Here is a 19,858-nt window from a genome sequence, read left to right on the forward strand (position 1 = left end):
GTTACATATAGGCATCTCAGGTGTAAAATGAGTGCCCATTCATGTACTATAGGCATCTCAGGTGTAAATGAAAGCCCATACATGGTACATATAGGCATCTCAGGTGTAAAATGAGTGCCCATACATGTTGCATATAGGCATCTCAGGTGTAAAATGAGTGCCCATACATGTTGCATATAGGCATCTCAGGTGTAAAATGAGTGCCCATACATGTTACATATAGGCATCTCAGGTGTAAAATGAGTGCCCATACATGTTACATATAGGATCTCAGGTGTAAAATGAGAGCCTTTACATGTTACATATAGGCATCTCAGGTGTAAAATGAGTGCCCATACATGTTACATATAGGCATCTCAAGTGTAAAATGAGTGCCCATACATGTTACTTATAGGCATCTCAAGTGTAAAAATGAGAAGCCCATACATGTTACATATATTGATATCAAATGTAAAATGGAAGTGACCATACATGTTACATAATTATATGGATCTCAAGTGAAAATGAGTGCCCATACATGTTACATATAGGCATCTCAGGTGTAAAATGAGTGCCCATACATGTTACATATATTGATATCAAATGTAAAATGAGTGACCATACATGTTACATATATGGATCTCAGGTGTAAAATGAGTGCCCATACATGTTACATATATGGATCTCAAGTGTAAAATGAGTGCCCATACATGTTACATATAGGCATCTCAGGTGTAAAATGAGTGCCCATACATGTTACATATAGGCATCTCAGGTGTAAAATGAGAGCCCATACATGTTACATATAGGCATCTCAGGTGTAAAATGAGAGCCCATACATGTTACATATAGGCATCTCAGGTGTAAAATGAGTGACCATACATGTTACATATAGGCATCTCAGGTGTAAAATGAGTGACCATACATGTTACATATAGGCATCTCAGGTGTAAAATGAGAGCCCATACATGTTACATATATTGATATCAAATGTAAAATGAGTGACCATACATGTTACATATAGGGATCTCAGGTGTAAAATGAGAGCCTTTACATGTTACATATAGGCATCTCAGGTGTAAAATGAGTGCCCATACATGTTACATATAGGCATCTCAGGTGTAAAATGAGTGCCCATACATGTTACTTATAGGCATCTCAAGTGTAAAATGAGTGCCCATACATGTTACATATATTGATATCAAATGTAAAATGAGTGACCATACATGTTACATAATTATATGGATCTCAAGTGTAAAATGAGTGCCCATACATGTTACATATATAGATCTCAAGTGTAAAATGAGTGCCCATACATGTTACATATAGGCATCTTAGGTGTAAAATGAGAGCCCATACATGTTACATATAGGCATCTCAGGTGTAAAATGAGTGCCCATTCATGTTACATATAGGCATCTCAGGTGTAAAATGAAAGCCCATACATGTTACATATAGGCATCTCAGGTGTAAAATGAGTGCCCATACATGTTACATATAGGCATCTCAGGTGTAAAATGAGTGCCCATACATGTTACATATAGGGATCTCAGGTGTAAAATGAGAGCCTTTACATGTTACATATAGGCATCTCAGGTGTAAAATGAGTGCCCATACATGTTACATATAGGCATCTCAGGTGTAAAATGAGTGCCCATACATGTTACTTATAGGCATCTCAAGTGTAAAATGAGTGCCCATACATGTTACATATATTGATATCAAATGTAAAATGAGTGACCATACATGTTACATAATTATATGGATCTCAAGTGTAAAATGAGTGCCCATACATGTTACATATAGGCATCTCAGGTGTAAAATGAGTGCCCATACATGTTACATATATTGATATCAAATGTAAAATGAGTGACCATACATGTTACATATATGGATCTCAGGTGTAAAATGAGTGCCCATATATGTTACATATATGGATCTCAAGTGTAAAATGATGTGCCCATACATGTTACATATAGGCATCTCAGGTGTAAAATGAGTGCCCATACATGTTACATATAGGCATCTCAGGTGTAAAATGAGAGCCCATACATGTTACATATAGGCATCTCAGGTGTAAAATGAGAGCCCATACATGTTACATATAGGCATCTCAGGTGTAAAATGAGTGACCATACATGTTACATATAGGCATCTCAGGTGTAAAATGAGTGCCCATACATGTTACATATAGGCATCTCAAGTGTAAAATGAGTGCCCATACATGTTACATATAGGCATCTCAGGTGTAAAATGAGAGCCCATACATGTTACATATATTGATATCAAATGTAAAATGAGTGACCATACATGTTACATAATTATATGGATCTCAAGTGTAAAATGAGTGCCCATACATGTTACATATAGGCATCTCAGGTGTAAAATGAGTGCCCATACATGTTACATATATTGATATCAAATGTAAAATGAGTGACCATACATGTTACATATATGGATCTCAGGTGTAAAATGAGTGCCCATACATGTTACATATATGGATCTCAAGTGTAAAATGAGTGCCCATACTATTACATATAGGCATCTCAGGTGTAAAATGAGAGCCCATACATGTTACATATAGGCATCTCAGGTGTAAAATGAGTGCCCATACATGTTACATATATGGATCTCAAGTGTAAAATGAGTGCCCATACATGTTACATATAGGCATCTCAGGTGTAAAATGAGTGCCCATACATGTTACATATAGGCATCTCAGGTGTAAAATGAGTGCCCATTCATGTTACATATAGGCATCTCAGGTGTAAAATGAGTGCCCATACATGTTACATATAGGCATCTCAGGTGTAAAATGAGTGCCCATACATGTTACATATAGGCATCTCAGGTGTAAAATGAGAGCCCATACATGTTACATATAGGCATCTCAGGTGTAAAATGAGTGCCCATACATGTTACATATAGGCATCTCAGGTGTAAAATGAGTGCCCATACATGTTACATATAGGCATCTCAGGTGTAAAATGAGTGCCCATACATGTTACATATAGGCATCTCAGGTGTAAAATGAGTGCCCATACATGTTACATATAGGGATCTCAGGTGTAAAATGAGTGCCCTTACATGTTACATATATGGATATCAACTGTAAAATGAGTGCATATAGGCATCTCAAATGTAAAATGAGTGCCCATACATGTTACATATAGGCATCTCAAATGTAAAATGAGTGCCCATACATGTTACTTATAGGGATATCAAATGTAAAATGAGTGACCATACATGTTACATATATGGATCTCAAGTGTAAAATGAGTGCCCATGCATGTTACATATAGGCATCTCAAATGTAAAATGAGTGCCCATACATGTTACTTATAGGGATATCAAATGTAAAATGAGTGACCATACATGTTACATATAGGCATCTCAAGTGTAAAATGAGTGCCCATACATGTTACATATATTGATATCAAATGTAAAATGAGTGACCATACATGTTACATAATTATATGGATCTCAAGTGTAAAATGAGTGCCCATACATGTTACATATAGGCATCTCAGGTGTAAAATGAGTGCCCATACATGTTACATATATTGATATCAAATGTAAAATGAGTGACCATACATGTTACATATATGGATCTCAGGTGTAAAATGAGTGCCCATACATGTTACATATATGGATCTCAAGTGTAAAATGAGTGCCCATACATGTTACATATAGGCATCTCAGGTGTAAAATGAGACCCCATACGTGTTACATATAGGCATCTCAGGTGTAAAATGAGTGCCCATTCATGTTACATATAGGCATCTCAGGTGTAATATGAAAGCCCATACATGTTACATATAGGCATCTCAGGTGTAAAATGAGTGCCCATACATGTTACATATAGGCATCTCAGGTGTAAAATGAGTGCCCATACATGTTGCATATAGGCATCTCAGGTGTAAAATGAGTGCCCATACATGTTACATATAGGCATCTCAGGTGTAAAATGAGTGCCCATACATGTTACATATAGGGATCTCAGGTGTAAAATGAGAGCCTTTACATGTTACATATAGGCATCTCAGGTGTAAAATGAGTGCCCATACATGTTACATATAGGGATCTCAGGTGTAAAATGAGAGCCTTTACATGTTACATATAGGCATCTCAGGTGTAAAATGAGTGCCCATACATGTTACATATAGGCATCTCAGGTGTAAAATGAGTGCCCATACATGTTACTTATAGGCATCTCAAGTGTAAAATGAGTGCCCATACATGTTACATATATTGATATCAAATGTAAAATGAGTGACCATACATGTTACATAATTATATGGATCTCAAGTGTAAAATGAGTGCCCATACATGTTACATATAGGCATCTCAGGTGTAAAATGAGTGCCCATACATGTTACATATATTGATATCAAATGTAAAATGAGTGACCATACATGTTACATATATGGATCTCAGGCGTAAAATGAGTGCCCATACATGTTACATATAGGGCCTAAAAAAAAAAATTGTTTGGTTAGGGTTACATCCTTAAAAAAAATAGGTAGGGTAGGCAGGCTTTTTATTTTTTTTTATTTTTTTTTTTTATTAGGTTTTATATAAGAATATAATTTTCATCATTGGAGAATGGTGTTAAAGCTATCTTCTGTACAAGCATTTAAGGTTTAAACTTAATATTAAAAAGCAATTAAAAAAAAAACGAAATATATATTTTTTTTTTTTTTTAGTTTTTCATTTTTTTTTCAAACTGACTATAAAAACGGTAGGGTCGGCGCCTATTCCGTAGGTAGGGTCGGGTAACCCGAACCAAATGTATTTTTTTTTTAGGCCTAGGCATCTCAAGTGTAAAATGAGTGCCCATACATGTTACATATAGGCATCTCAGGTGTAAAATGAGTGCCCATACATGTTACATGTAGGCATCTCAGGTGTAAAATGAGTGCCCATACATGTTACATGTAGGCATCTCAGGTGTAAAATGAGTGCCCATTCATGTTACATGTAGGCATCTCAGGTGTAAAATGAGTGCCCATACATGTTACATATAGGCATCTCAGGTGTAAAATGAGTGCCCATTCATGTTACATATAGGCATCTCAGGTGTAAAATGAGTGCCCATACATGTTACATATAGGCATCTCAGGTGTAAAATAAGTGCCCATACATGTTACATATAGGCATCTCAGGTGTAAAATGAGAGCCCTTACATGTTACATATAGGCATCTCAGGTGTAAAATGAGAGCCCTTACATGTTACATATAGGCATCTCAAATGTAAAATGAGTGCCCATACATGTTACATATAGGCATCTCAGGTGTAAAATGAGTGCCCATACATGTTACTTATAGGCATCTCAAGTGTAAAATGAGTGCCCATACATGTTACATATATTGATATCAAATGTAAAATGAGTGACCATACATGTTACATAATTATATGGATCTCAAGTGTAAAATGAGTGCCCATACATGTTACATATAGGCATCTCAGGTGTAAAATGAGTGCCCATACATGTTACATATATTGATATCAAATGTAAAATGAGTGACCATACATGTTACATATATGGATCTCAGGCGTAAAATGAGTGCCCATACATGTTACATATAGGGCCTAAAAAAAAAAATTGTTTGGTTAGGGTTACATCCTTAAAAAAAATAGGTAGGGTAGGCAGGCTTTTTATTTTTTTTTATTTTTTTTTTTTATTAGGTTTTATATAAGAATATAATTTTCATCATTGGAGAATGGTGTTAAAGCTATCTTCTGTACAAGCATTTAAGGTTTAAACTTAATATTAAAAAGCAATTAAAAAAAAAAACGAAATATATATTTTTTTTTTTTTAGTTTTTCATTTTTTTTTCAAACTGACTATAAAAACGGTAGGGTCGGCGCCTATTCCGTAGGTAGGGTCGGGTAACCCGAACCAAATGTATTTTTTTTTTAGGCCTAGGCATCTCAAGTGTAAAATGAGTGCCCATACATGTTACATATAGGCATCTCAGGTGTAAAATGAGTGCCCATACATGTTACATATAGGCATCTCAGGTGTAAAATGAGTGCCCATACATGTTACATGTAGGCATCTCAGGTGTAAAATGAGTGCCCATTCATGTTACATGTAGGCATCTCAGGTGTAAAATGAGTGCCCATACATGTTACATATAGGCATCTCAGGTGTAAAATGAGTGCCCATTCATGTTACATATAGGCATCTCAGGTGTAAAATGAGTGCCCATACATGTTACATATAGGCATCTCAGGTGTAAAATAAGTGCCCATACATGTTACATATAGGCATCTCAGGTGTAAAATGAGAGCCCTTACATGTTACATATAGGCATCTCAGGTGTAAAATGAGAGCCCTTACATGTTACATATAGGCATCTCAAATGTAAAATGAGTGCCCATTCATGTTACATATAGGCATCTCAGGTGTAAAATGAGTGCCCATACATGTTACATATAGGCATCTCAGGTGTAAAATGAGTGCCCATACATGTTACATATATTGATATCAAATGTAAAATGAGTGCCCATACATGTTACATATAGGGATCTCAAGTGTAAAATGAGTGCCCATACATGTTACATATAGGCATCTCAAATGTAAAACTGGTGGATGTCGTTAACAATCCTTACCACTTAATTGTACTTATACAGTAGTAACTCTTGCTTTGGTGGTAGCAAAATTATTGGTTGTAATTATACCCTAACAAAGTTTGAAGTCACTGGTTAGTTGGTTGGTCGTTCGGTCGGTCAGGTGTTGCTATTTTCCTTGTCCGGAGGATAACTTGAAAACTTCTACATGGAACTTATCATCATATAATGAGAGAAAGTCCAGTGTACAAGAACTATAATTCTATTTCAGCTAATTACAGAATTAATGCACTTAGTTAATTTTCATTGTCCGAAGCATAACTCGAAAACTAATTGATTAAATTTAATTAAACTTCCTATAATGGTAAAGCACAATTAGAGGAAGTGCAGTAAACAACTTTGGTCAAGCATGATGAGTGGAAATGCAGTGTATAATAGCCTTAGAGTTATGGCCTCTTTTCAAAGAAACAGTTAGCCATTTCTTTGTCCAGGTTGCAGTCAGGGTAAATCATCACTCCTGTGACAGCTCTAGTTGAAACAGTAATGGCAAGTCCAGTAGCGAGCAGACATTATTAAATTGCACAAAGAACCAAAATCAAAAGACAAGAAACCATTCAGATGGCTCACTTTTGACAATATGAGGATATTTTCATGGTCTGTAAACATTCATCTCAGACTGTATGTTGACCTGCTGGGACAAGTTTCAGTTGGGGAAGCAGTTGATAGGTGTCATTACAAGAGTTTTCCATCCTAAGAGATGTCAGAAGCGATAAATTTGGTCTGCTGTCTCAGACAATACTTGTAATTGTAATTGCTTTACCACGCTCCTTTCACCCTGAACTCATTCTAATTTTGTAAATCTCAACCAGTTTTTAAAGTATTTTATTTCATAAAAATATTACATTTTAATATTAATTGTTGTGTGCTAAACACAATATACATATATACACACTACATTATTTGATTTCAGAGTTGCGGTTGTTGGAAGAGTATTCGAGCTACGAGCAGGGAACTCTCCAGCTAGAGGAGCAGTCTCTGTGTTCTGCCCTTGACAAACTCTCTGCTGTGGAGGTTGTCTGCCCCCTCTGTAAAAAGTGAGTGAGACATTTGAACTTTTACATAGAGTTGCCAGTATTTCATTTTAGGAGAAAGTGTCATTTAATTTTGCTAGTGACACAATGTCTTGTTATTTGTGTTGTCATTTTTCACAGTTGAATGGAACTTATGTTTAACCTTTACTGCTAAGGGTGCTGAATTACTTTTGTTAAGTCTTTTGTGAAACTATTTAAATAAATTTGATGGACTGATTGGAGTTTGGATGTCAATAACTTAACTAAGCTTAACATAGACTCAAATGATTCGCCAAACTTCATTTTGGAAAAGGGTTATATTTTTTCTGAAAAATGCAATTTACTATAACATAAACAAGACCCATTAAATTCAATGGCCAAACGGGCAATTTGACTATGATGCACTAAAATGCTCATGGTACTGTGAGTTAAGCGTTTGTGTAATCAGTTTTGATTACTACATATTGCCCTAATATTGTGAGATATCTTGCATTTCTGCTAACTGAGTCGTTAAAAAAATAAAACTTAAGACTGAAGATTAGACAATGCATGCAAAGTTGTAACCTTCCAAAATGAGCAAAAAAGAAAGAAAAATACAATAAAAACTTTTCAAAACGAAAGTAATCTACTTCACAAAGGCCTAATTTAATAAAGTCCAAGAATTTTAGAACAAGAGAATTCTTCCTGTTTTGGAAACAGAGATTCTATTTAACTGAAATTAGTTGATTCCCACAGTGTTATGATTAATGATATTCTAGTGTATAATGGCAGAATAATTGCACCATAACACACAGAAATATCTGTTAATCGTGATCAATCGTTTCATTTAGAATTAAATTTCTTTCTGCATTGCAATGTTATATTTGCGCAATAATAGGAATCACGATATTTATTGTTTATTCTGAACCCAAAGAAAAGTAAAGAAAGATCGCATTAAGATCGCTTGCATCAAAATAATGAGTTAGATGAAAGCTTGCAACATGCAGGAAATGTCTGTAAACAGTATAGGGATGAGGATAACAAAAGAAGACCGCTCATGAGCTGCTCAACATACTACAAAGCTATCCAAGACTATCATGTGACAATACTGCTGGTGCTCGGGCTTAATTTAAAACAAGTTTCCTTAATCTTTGACCCTGCTCAAGTTTTTGCAATAGTGATCAACCTGTCAGTATATCTATCCGTCCATTCACATTTATTTTAATGGGGGGGTGGGGGGGGGGGGCATTTAGAGTTGCCCTGGTCTGTCCGTCCGTGATTCTGTCCATATGTAAAATGCGAACTTGTGTTATTCAAAACTCCAAGACTATTTGATATTAGGAAATGTTGTTGAGATGATGCAGTTGTGCACATGGGGTTTTGTTTGCAGCTGCACACAGTATGGGGGAGTTATGGCCCTTCAATTACAAAAAATTGGCTCAAGTTATGGTTCAGATAAAATGCTAATGATCTGTGAGCAACATGTTTTTACAGCAACAGAAGGATTACACATTTTCTGCAGTTGGTTGGCCCACTAAATAATTAATAGAATTATCAAAGGGATCAAAACATGTGGTTGCAATTGTTTTTTCCATAACTGATATTCTAAATACTGGTGTAAATTGTGTGTTCGATCTAGAATAAACCAGATTCATATAAAATTTGGTAGAAATTTCTAGAGGGTTTTTGTAGTATGCTCTGGAATACTCTTATTTGGGCAAATTTCTCTCTTCATTGCTCTTTAGGTAAATTTAAAGTTTCAATAACATTTTCATCAGGCCTAGAACATTTCTAAGATCTTGTATATGATTGAAATATTCTGTGACATTTATTTTCAACCTTTTGTTGGAATTAAGAGTGTCGTTTGACTTACTTAGTGCTCATACAGTGTGTTCAATATTTCATGTGGATTGAATTCTGTGAACATACATATATATACTATAAAATACCAGCATCAGTGAAGATATTTGTTGGACTTTTGATATATTCTTTGAATTGGATTTTTGGGGGGTGTAAAATTGCAAGCAAATAAGTTTTGTTGTTGTTTAAAGTTTGTTGTTGTTGTTTTTTTCTTTGTTGTGTTTGGTGGTCATAACAATTGCAAGGTTTTGTATAACTGATATTCTACATACTGGTGTATTTTGTGTGTTTTTAGCTCGCCTGACACAAAGTGCTCTATATTGACTATATTGAAAACTTTGAAAATCTTCAGAAACCATTGGCCTGATTTTAGGATAATAATCCTTTGTGACAAGCTATTTAACTCCAACTTAAAGTATTAAGTTATGGCTCTTTGTAACTTTTTGAACAAATGCATATTTTTCATCTTTTTTTTATATTTCCATTTAAAAAAACCGGAATGTTTTATTGTTTCACCTGAGTGCATATAGGCTGGTGGGAGTTTTAGCAGGCCTCATCCATTTTGTTGTCTGATCAATAATTTTAGTACCCTTGTCCAATCAGTTGAGCGATATAGGGCCATCTGGCCCTCTTGTGTCCATAACAGATGATCTACATACATGTAGTGGTGTATATTGTGTGTTTCAGGAGCACTCTGATGTTGAACAAGTCTGTGATATTTTGTAAATGCGGCCTGAGGATTGATACAGAGGTAGGTTTTGAAAGCCTGGTTCGTTGTTTGTTATTGTATTCTCTGCACCCATTGGCTGCATTTTGGCTAGACCACTTCATGAAGCCTTCAGGACTTAAATTGTGTTTTAATTGTCATAAGTGGCTTAAGACAAAAGTAACAGCAATTCCCAATCAAATGATTATGATATTTATTGGAATTTCTCCACCAGACAGTTGATAGAGGATAAGAGTTGTGGGATACCCTAGACTAAAAAGTGATGATTATACATTTATGTTCTGCAGCAGGATGGGTTAAGCCTGGGTAACGTTCAGCGCCTGTTGGAAATGGGCCTAGAACAACACGGGGCAGCCTGTCACTGTGAACCAGTCTACAGTCTCGTCTCTGATGCCGGACCAACCAACCTCCTCATGACATGCCCCGTGAGAAAACGTTACTCCATTACTTAACTGTTTTAGAATGGTGATATACTAGCAAAGCCTGTGGTTAAAAGTTAGTAAATAGTGTATTTTTTTATTCCTTAAGGATGTCAGTACTAAGGGAGCCATGAAAACAGTGAACATATCATACGATTTAAACACTTGTTTAAAAAAAATCAGTTACAGAAATTCAAACAATGATGATGATGTAGATGAGGCCAAAATAGGGTAATATTTACTTGAATACTAATATCACGATAATTGATGATCAATAAATCCTTTCTCTTTTATCTATGATTTCACATTAAAGACCCAAAATACAGCAAACTTATGGTTTAAAATGATAGCCGTAATTATTACGGTTTTAGATTTATATTGTAGATAGCAAGATTTTTATGCCCCCACTTAAAAAGGGCTATATAGATTTGCTTTTGTCATACCATCCATCTGTCTGCTTTATGGGTTTTATTGACAGGAGGGTGGGTATAAGGAATTTTTCGTATAGTTTTCAATATAAACTCTCATAAAACACCTACTTATGAGCTGCTTTTAGCTTACCTGAGCACAAAGTGCTGAAGGTGAGCTACTGTGATTGATCTCCATCTGGTCTTCATAGGGATGTCCCTTGGCTGGTGCCTTTCAAAGTTGTTGAAAAAAAATGAATTCCATGCCAATTGGCAACTAAAAGGATAAATTCAAAAATCTTCTTGACAAAAAACATCAGGCCTAGAGCTTAGATATTTGGTGTGTTACATCATTTAGTTGTCGTCTACCAAATTATGCCCCTAGGGTCAAAACTGCCCAACCCCAGGGTCACAAGTCTCTTACATTCTTATATAGGGAAATCTTCTGGTCTGAAACCGTTGGGCGTAGACCCTTGATATTTTGTGTTTATCATCATATGGTGGTCCTCTATCAAGTTTGTTCAGAACGTAGGCTGGGGGTCAAAACTGGCCACAGGGCTTTCAATTTAGAGTTGTTGTCGTTTTCTATGTTAACAATTTATCATACACCTTCTGTCAGCCATATGTTGAGAAGTATTTGAGTCAGAGTCATGTTAACCTTCAGTTTAAGTTATGCATCTAGGGTTTAGCTTGTGACTGTGCCCAATGGAGTTATGGCCCTTGACTTAAGTCAAATTTATGGCCCTTGACTTAATTCAAATTAGGCACATAGAGCGTGACACTTGTGTGTTATGTACCCTCCCAAAGATGTTAATCTGCATATGAAAGTTATACGCCCTAATTCAAGGTCAAAGTCAGTATTTAAGTTAGCAAAGTTGTTTGTGACTTCATATAGTTGATTGAAATTAAATTATAGTGTTAATGTAAGTATTTTTAAGTGGAAAGTTTTGTATTACCTTTGTATTCCGCACTCTTCCATTCTGCAACTGGTAATTTAAATGGCCTTTTGCTTTTGTGACAAGAGCAGCAGTGTGGGAATCTGTGTCTTATTGACACATTCCTAGTTTATCTTTCGATACTCTGACATTCATAAAAGTGTTGACAGCTGGAGGAGAGAAAAAACAAATTTCAATCTGAGCCAATTCAGTATTGAATTTGTGTTTCAAGTGAGTTATTAATGAATTAACATCAATGGAAAATCACTTGATTTAGTCCAATTCCATTAAATGTTAAAATGTTATTGAAAAAATACAAAACAGCCCTATGCCAATTTGGATGATCAAATTAAAAATATTGTTATCAGACTTATTTTCATGGTTGTTGAGCACAAAGGTTTCAAGTTGGAATTTTCTCTTATGATTTTCCCAAAATAGCAAAACACCAGGATAGATAGTTTGAATTAATGATATTTTTTAAAATGTTGCTTTATCTGGACTGTGATGTTGTATTTTCAGGACTGTGATTGGATGTCGGTGGTGATCTAGATGTGATTGGATGTCGGTGGCGATTTAGATGTTGATGGTGATCTAGATGTGATTGGAAATCAGTGGTGGTCTAAATCTCACCTTTTTTAGACTCTACACCCAACCTCAATACAATACTGCTCGTTCATGTGCCAGTGAATATGTACATACATGTAGGATTTGTCTGTTGACACTGTTTGTAGCTGCATGACAGTGTTTAAATGCTGAAAGCATTACCTTTGTATAATTGTGATATCTCTATTTTTGTATGTCATTTAGAATGTGTACATGCAGTTTGTTTTGTGCATTAGATAAAGATTGATAAATATGCCCACAGAATAAATGTGCCCATTCTTGTTCAACCCTCTATGTTGCCCAGTAACTGCTGTAAACTTTGTTCTGTTCACTGTATTTAAGTCCGAGACTTTTATACCACTGCACAATCATTTTGTTACATTTGTATGTATAGTTCAATGCTGTTATCATTGAATTCAATGACTTGTATTGATAGATCTGTATGTAATTGGGAATAATCATTTCTTACATTTCAATAGTCTTTGTGTTTAAGTTGTGTACAGGTATTCTTTAACAAAGAATTTAAACATTGAAAACATGTCGTTGTCTATACCGTATAATTTAATAAAAAAAATCAGTATATACATGAATGCATATCTTTAATACCTTTCATTTGCAAGATAATCAATTTCAATTGAGAGGTCATTTCTAACCAGAACACAACTGGAGAGAAATTCCTTGTACAGCTATTTAACAGTATTCCAGTTTTCCTAATGCCATACATTGTTTTCACAAAGTTGTATTTTCTCGAAGCAGTTTGCATCATCCCCATCAGTATCTATGTTGAGTTTGAAAGGGGGCTGTGGAGTTGTTACCTTTGAATTTTCTTATAAATTTGACCAAGTTGGCTTGATCAATCTCATCTAATAGTTAATGCATACACAGCATCTTGGACAAGTTCTCTACCAGCAATATCGCTTCCATTCTTAACATGAAATAACCCTTGAAATAATTGATCAAATTTGCTTTTATCCACTTGAGCAGTTCTTACTCCATCTAACTTGGTTATAGTGTTAATTGACAAGTGTGCTTTGAGTGATGGCCCTTTATAACATCACGCTTAATTTGAGCAACTTTAACTCTGTTCATCGGCATATGATCAGTATATCAAAATTGTCACCTTGTATACCCAAATTTGATACACTAATTCTGTGAATTGATTGTTGCCTAGTTGGAATACCCTCCTTTTGGATTGGAAAATAAAGTATAACAAGAGATGTTTGTCAAACATTATGCCCCCCCCTGAGCGCCATGTTGTCAGGATTATATGGACAATTGAATGAAATATGCATGGACCGAAATGACAGCTGATTTGTTGCCGTTAAGGCAGTTTTAAGATTATGACCATTAAAGTGTGAGGATAGAGTGAGTTATGACCATGACCTTTGACTCTATTAACTCAAAATCCAGAGTCATCAGCTGGTCACCAGAAACCTAAATGTCAAGTTTGAGGGCCATGGGTGCAGGCATTGTCAAGTTACCACTCAGACAACCTTTTATCATTCAAGGTCACTGTGACCTTGACGTTTGGCCCAATGACCGTAAAATCAATAGGGACCATCTTCTGGCCAGGCCAAACCTCCAAGTCAAGTTTGAGGGCCATGGGTGCAGGCATTGTCGAGTTATCAATCGGATAACCTTTTACTATTCCAGGTCACTGTGACCTTGACCTTTGGCCCAATGACCCCTAAAATCAATAGGGACCATCTTCTGGCCAGGCCCAACCTCCAAGTCAAGTTTGAGGGACATGGGTGCAGGCATTGTCGAGTTATCACTCTGACAACCTTTTACCATTCCAGGTCACTGTGACCTTGACCTTTGGCCAGATGACCCCCAAAAACCATAGGGGTTATCTCCTGGTCAGGCCAATTCTCCAAGTCAAGTTTGAGGCCCATGGGTGCAGGCATTGTCGAGTTATCACTCGGACAACCTTTTACCATTCAAGGTACATGTGACCTTGGCCTTTGGTCCAATGACCCCCAAAAACAATAGGGGTCATCTACTGGTCAGGCCCAACCTCCAAGTCAAGTTTGAGGGCCATGGGTGCAGGCATTGTCAAGTTATCACTTGGACAACCTTTTACCATTCAAGTTCACTGTGACCTTGACCTTTGGCCTGATGACCCCCCAAAACATAAGGGGTCATGTACTGGACAGGCCAAATCTCCATGTCAAGTTTGAGGGCCATGGGTGCAGGCATTGTCAAGTTATCACACGGAAAACCTCTAACCATTCAAGGTGACTGTGACCTTGACCTTTGGCCAGATGACCCCAAAAAACAATAGGGGTCATGTACTTGTCAGGCCCAATCTCCAAGTCAAGTTTGGGGGCCATGGGTGCAGGCATTGTCAAGTTATCACACAGAAAACCTCTAACCTCAAGTAAATAGTGCTTACAGTTTTGAAAATTCATGGGCCATAACTCTTGAATAAATTATGCAATCTGGGTGTTTATAGAAAGTGATCACCATGATGCCAATTGCCATGGTAACAGATTGGACATAAGAAATGAATAAAACTACTAAGAGAGCTCTAGTGAACATAGCCAAAATTTGACAATTCAAAGGACATTGTTCTAGTTCTTGATCAAACTGAGTTGAGGTCGGGCGCCTATATGTCTGTCATGATATACAATAACATAATAATGGTTATGAACTTAAAGGCCTAGTTTAAGGAATGTTTGGCATGATAATCCCCTGCTGCGCATATATAGAAACTTAAGTGCTGTTGTCCAAAGGTAAAGGTTTGTGGCCAGCCCTGTATGCCAATGTGGGTCAGAAGGTAGGAATGCACAAAAGACAACGGAGGAGAAAAGTTTATTTTTCGGCACTGTTTTTAACACATTCAGAAGGTTTGGATCAAACAAAGAAGCATTCAAATGTTAAGTGTTTCAGAGATACATAATTAAAATTTGGGACCCTTCATTAAAACGCTAAACTAAAAACATATCATGTTGTAAAATAATCCTTATTTAAATCTAATAATGGGCATTTTCGTCAACAGTAATATTAATATGTGTACATCAATCAACAGACTTACAAATGGTTTGAAATGAACAAATCAGTCTTTAAATGAATATGAAATAAATAAATGCTTTGGAACATAATTAACAATGAATTTGACTATTTACATTAAAAAATATTAGTTTTAACTGATTACACATTTCACTGTACAATTTGACCAATGTCAGGTTCCAATGGTACCCTTACAGTTACAGTGCACTGTTCTCATTTCAAGGAATTGTAAAAACATGCACACAATTAAGCAGTTGCAATTCATTTCAGGATATTGAGAGCTATACAAGTCTAAAGCTGTAATTTAATACAGTGTTCAAACCATTTAGTTTTTGTGTTTTGCATCATAATAAGTAAATGCAACAGCAGTTGTTTTTTAAATTCTAAATGGGCTGCTGTTTGTAAATAGTGCAAGACATTGTGTCCATCTCTTTCTGAACTCTGCAGTGGACTATCACTTTGTACAGGTCACTGGCTACTAGGTCACTTATTTTAAATATTTTGTAATGTCTAATGAGATGGAAGTCAAATGAAAAGGTTTGTAACTATTTCCTTAACATTAATGTTCAATTGATTTCCACATAAAGTACAAGTCCTGAAAATGAAATCAATTTCCATTTCACAATGATATTTCAATGGTTTTTTTAATAATAAGAATGATAATTATGTAAAACATTGTCAGTACTAAAACTTACGGCCACACCAATTTAACCCTTTGTTTTTGTAAAAATTAAGAACGAGTGGACAACAAAAAAAATGTTCTCGTTCAGTTTAATAACAGGAGTGGTAGACAGCAAACACTTTCCCCATATAATTAATACTCGGAATGAAAATCTTGATCTTGAACAATTATCTACTCTTAAGTGCAATTTCCTACTAAAGAAATGTTGTAAAAAGGTAATACCCTATGAACTACTCGTCAAAACATTTTAATATTTTTGCTATTGAAAGCGTTGTGGGGGTTTTGTAATTAAGTATGTTAAAATAAATATTTTATCTGCAAAGATTACTTTCACGTACATGTCAAAGAATAGGTGCATTAAACCCATCAAACAAAGCGTCAATTTGGTGTGACCTTGGCATGTATATCAGGAAGATGACCGACACCTTGCATACATCAGCACACTAGTTCAGTCATCCCTCTCCTTGAGATGTGAAAATATCACAAAAGTCCAAACTGCCAGGCCAACACAGTATAAAGCTTAACATTGGCTTCGTCTGGGGCGATTATTACAGCATGAATATGAGTTCAGTGATTATTATTTATTTTCATAGTATAACAACATTCAGGTTGATTTCTTTCAACTATTTTTCATTTTCATTCGAACATGAGACATTTATGATAACACAAAAATTCTGTTTCCTGAATACATGGCTTCATATGTACTATAATGGGGCATGAGGAGAACGGGGGACAAGTGCAGTGTTGGCCCGGGTAAGGTAATTCATGGTGTACATTTAAAGATAACAGCAAGCCAGCACTGCTACAATACTGGCAGTGTCAACATGCAAACATTCAACAATTATATCATAATAAGTACTCTCATAGTGGGAGCATGAAATGGCAGTCATGCTCAGCGGATTGCCAGCTAATAATAGTTCATAAATATTCAGTTACAAACATGCATCTCACTATACACCTTAAACCACACAGCCTCAATCACAAAACATGTACAAATCATTGACATCACATTGCTTGAACAATAATTACTAGTATTTTATGTACATCATAAATTATATCTCAATAAAACCTAAACACATTCTTCATCAATGTTTTTGATAAAATATAATTATGACCATACATGCTTGAAACACTTCTGAAAAAGGTCTACATGGAAATCATAAAGTCAATGTTCAATACTTTTTTTTGAGAACTGAACTGATTAAAAACACATTGTTACTCATCATACTTTTTAGATGAAATGAAAAAAATATATGCTTAAACTAAATGAGCCTTCTTCGGAAGGAATTTTAAGAGAACAATACTAATAGGTTAAAATATCCATGATACATTCATGGAATGGAAGTTGATAAAACATGATTCATGGTTACAAATAAAACATCTGATAATAATTGAACACTTGAACTAAAAAGAATTGCTAAAAACCTCCCAATGAGTTAGTCATTTATTAATGATCCGTGTGATCAACTCTGAAGAGGTGCGGCTCCACAGACATTTTACATCATTTACTTATATTTCGAAAGTACACAGAGTAGGGTGTAAATCCCTAACAAATATGCTCTTGATTCATATTGTTAAGGGCACATTTTTTGATAATATGACTTCTTTTATCAAGGTGATTGGATGTTAATATATACCTGGAGCCAATTGTTTAAAAGTGGATTTATTGGCTAGTTTGATGGGGCTACAGTTATTATTGGATAACCAATTACCAAAACTAAGAAATAACTTGTTTTATACAATTAACTGATGTAAGATGGTTATTTATATGGTAAAACAAAGACAACAAAAGGCAGTCAATTCAAAGTTTCATGTATGAACACTTCATACCAATTCACCAGTCAAAACCACACACTTTTTGAAAGTGTACTCTTGTAAAATGTCTGCAATAAACCTCCTCTAGAAACTTAGCATTATCTATGTACAATATCACTCAAAATAAAAAGAACCTCTGATGTGTTGACAATCATCCACACTGTGTATCATGTACATTTGTGTTGGAGTAAAAAAACTCGGCAAAATAGTTAAACCTTTTTAAAATGTCAACTATGTGCAACAATTGAAATATCTTTTACGATTATTTGAACTAAAAACTTCTAACTGAAATCACAGTTACAATTGTAATACCTATTAGACTTTTGCTAGCATCTTCTAGAGTATATGTTTAGGTCGCTGATTGATTGGCATAGCAGAAGGTTTATATTGTTTAGTGTTTATAGCGTGAGACTGGGGGTGGGGTGGAGGATGTGACGATGTGTCCATGGCCTCGTAGCCGCCCTCGGCCCCGCCTACACCGTGCGATGGCCCCAGCTCGAACCCCTCCACCATCGGACTGTGGCTGAAAACACGCAGCAACAACACTGAGTACACAGTCACCTTCAGGATACAAGGCTACAGGGATATCAGACACAACCATGGCTGAAACTTCAACTTTGCAGATACCCAGTACTAGTTAGCTCATTCATTAATAATCCTAAATCTTAAAGTGAAATGCTGTCAAATAACCCTGAAATATTGAAGAGGAAAAAATAATGGCCAGGTTTGACATTTAGTTCAAAAAATCAGTTTAAAGCAACCCAATTGAAATCCATGAAATTATAAAGACTATAGTGCAGAAACAGTTCATTTCATGAATAAAACAAACATGTATCATTGTGCTTACTGTTGAAGTTATAGCCCTGGTTCCAATACATACTGAAAGGAGTAATTTACCTTTTGAAAAAATATTGTTCATCAAATATTTTAATACGTATCACTAAATGAATCAATCATACATGTACAGTTTAAAAAGTTACAGAATCTTAAACAAGGAAACAAAAAGGGAAAGTAAATACAAACAATGTAAAACAGTTTGCATTTTGGACTTCATAGGATTGCACCAATAAAGCCATTTTTATGATAAAACAAATACATAAATTTGGCCGATATAAAGCAATATTATGTCTGTAATAAATAGAGGAATGTGAGAACAAAACTACCTAGCCTAGCAAGTCAATGACAAAACAGTTTTAAAAAGGACTTTTATCCCATATTTATCTTGCTGATTTATATTCTTGAAACGTCTCATGAGCATAACTTTGATTATCGCCATGAAAGCATCACAAAAACATGCAAAATGCTCTCCAAATCTCTATTCAAATGTTAACAAATAATGATAGTTGAAATAAATTATGGCACTAACTTTCAGGCAGGATTTCATACATTAAATCACATTCAAAAAATAAAACATTCTAAATGCACAACATGATTGTTAAATGATAAACTTTACATGGTTAAAATTTAGTCTTGGCTTAACTCCAGAACAAGCAGTCATTTCAAACAATGGTCCTGAATTGTATAAGCATAGAGAAATACAGTTAGAAAGACAATGTTAGCCAGTAAATATTTGTTAGTGTAACACATAGACCATAAATACAGTAACAGTCTATTGTATATGAAAGCACTGCTTGTGCCTATGGTGTTGACTATGAGGCGTATTTGCTGGTTTCATAGTTTTAGTGTTTAAAGCTTGGGCCTGATCGCTAGGAGCAGGGTGGGTGCTGGTTTCCATGGTCTCGTGCCCGCCTGTCGCCCCGCCCGACGCCCTTGATATTTCAATCATAGGGTGA

General features: G+C 35.5%; 2 protein-coding genes across 4 annotated transcripts in view; one reads left to right on the forward strand and one right to left on the reverse strand.

Moving 5' to 3' along the window:
- Positions 1-13,771, forward strand: part of LOC128231093 (RPA-interacting protein A-like) — a 23,705-nt gene extending 9,934 nt beyond the window's left edge. Inside the window, exons 3-6 of the mRNA XM_052943514.1 lie at positions 7,527-7,650; positions 10,153-10,216; positions 10,480-10,617; positions 12,473-13,771. Of these exons, the coding sequence (XP_052799474.1) occupies positions 7,527-7,650; positions 10,153-10,216; positions 10,480-10,617; positions 12,473-12,502 (356 nt within the window). The 3' untranslated portion in view covers positions 12,503-13,771. The remainder of the gene's footprint in view (positions 1-7,526; positions 7,651-10,152; positions 10,217-10,479; positions 10,618-12,472) is intronic.
- A 1,587-nt stretch (positions 13,772-15,358) lies between these two features.
- The window catches only part of LOC128230521 (ribosomal protein S6 kinase beta-1-like), a 28,426-nt gene continuing 23,926 nt past the window's right edge, over positions 15,359-19,858 (reverse strand). The window contains exons 16-17 of one of the 3 annotated variants that reach the window (XR_008260246.1): positions 18,913-19,858; positions 18,452-18,588 (exon numbers count right to left, since the gene is read on the reverse strand). Coding sequence is in view for 2 of the 3 variants with exons in the window: in XM_052942852.1 (XP_052798812.1) it covers positions 18,402-18,588 (187 nt within the window). In the remaining variant the exon portion in view is untranslated. The other 2 variants (XM_052942852.1, XM_052942853.1) reach the window with 2 other exon arrangements.

Source organism: Mya arenaria, chromosome 4, assembly GCF_026914265.1.
Source record: "Mya arenaria isolate MELC-2E11 chromosome 4, ASM2691426v1".
Classification (NCBI taxonomy): Eukaryota; Metazoa; Mollusca; class Bivalvia; order Myida; family Myidae; genus Mya; species Mya arenaria.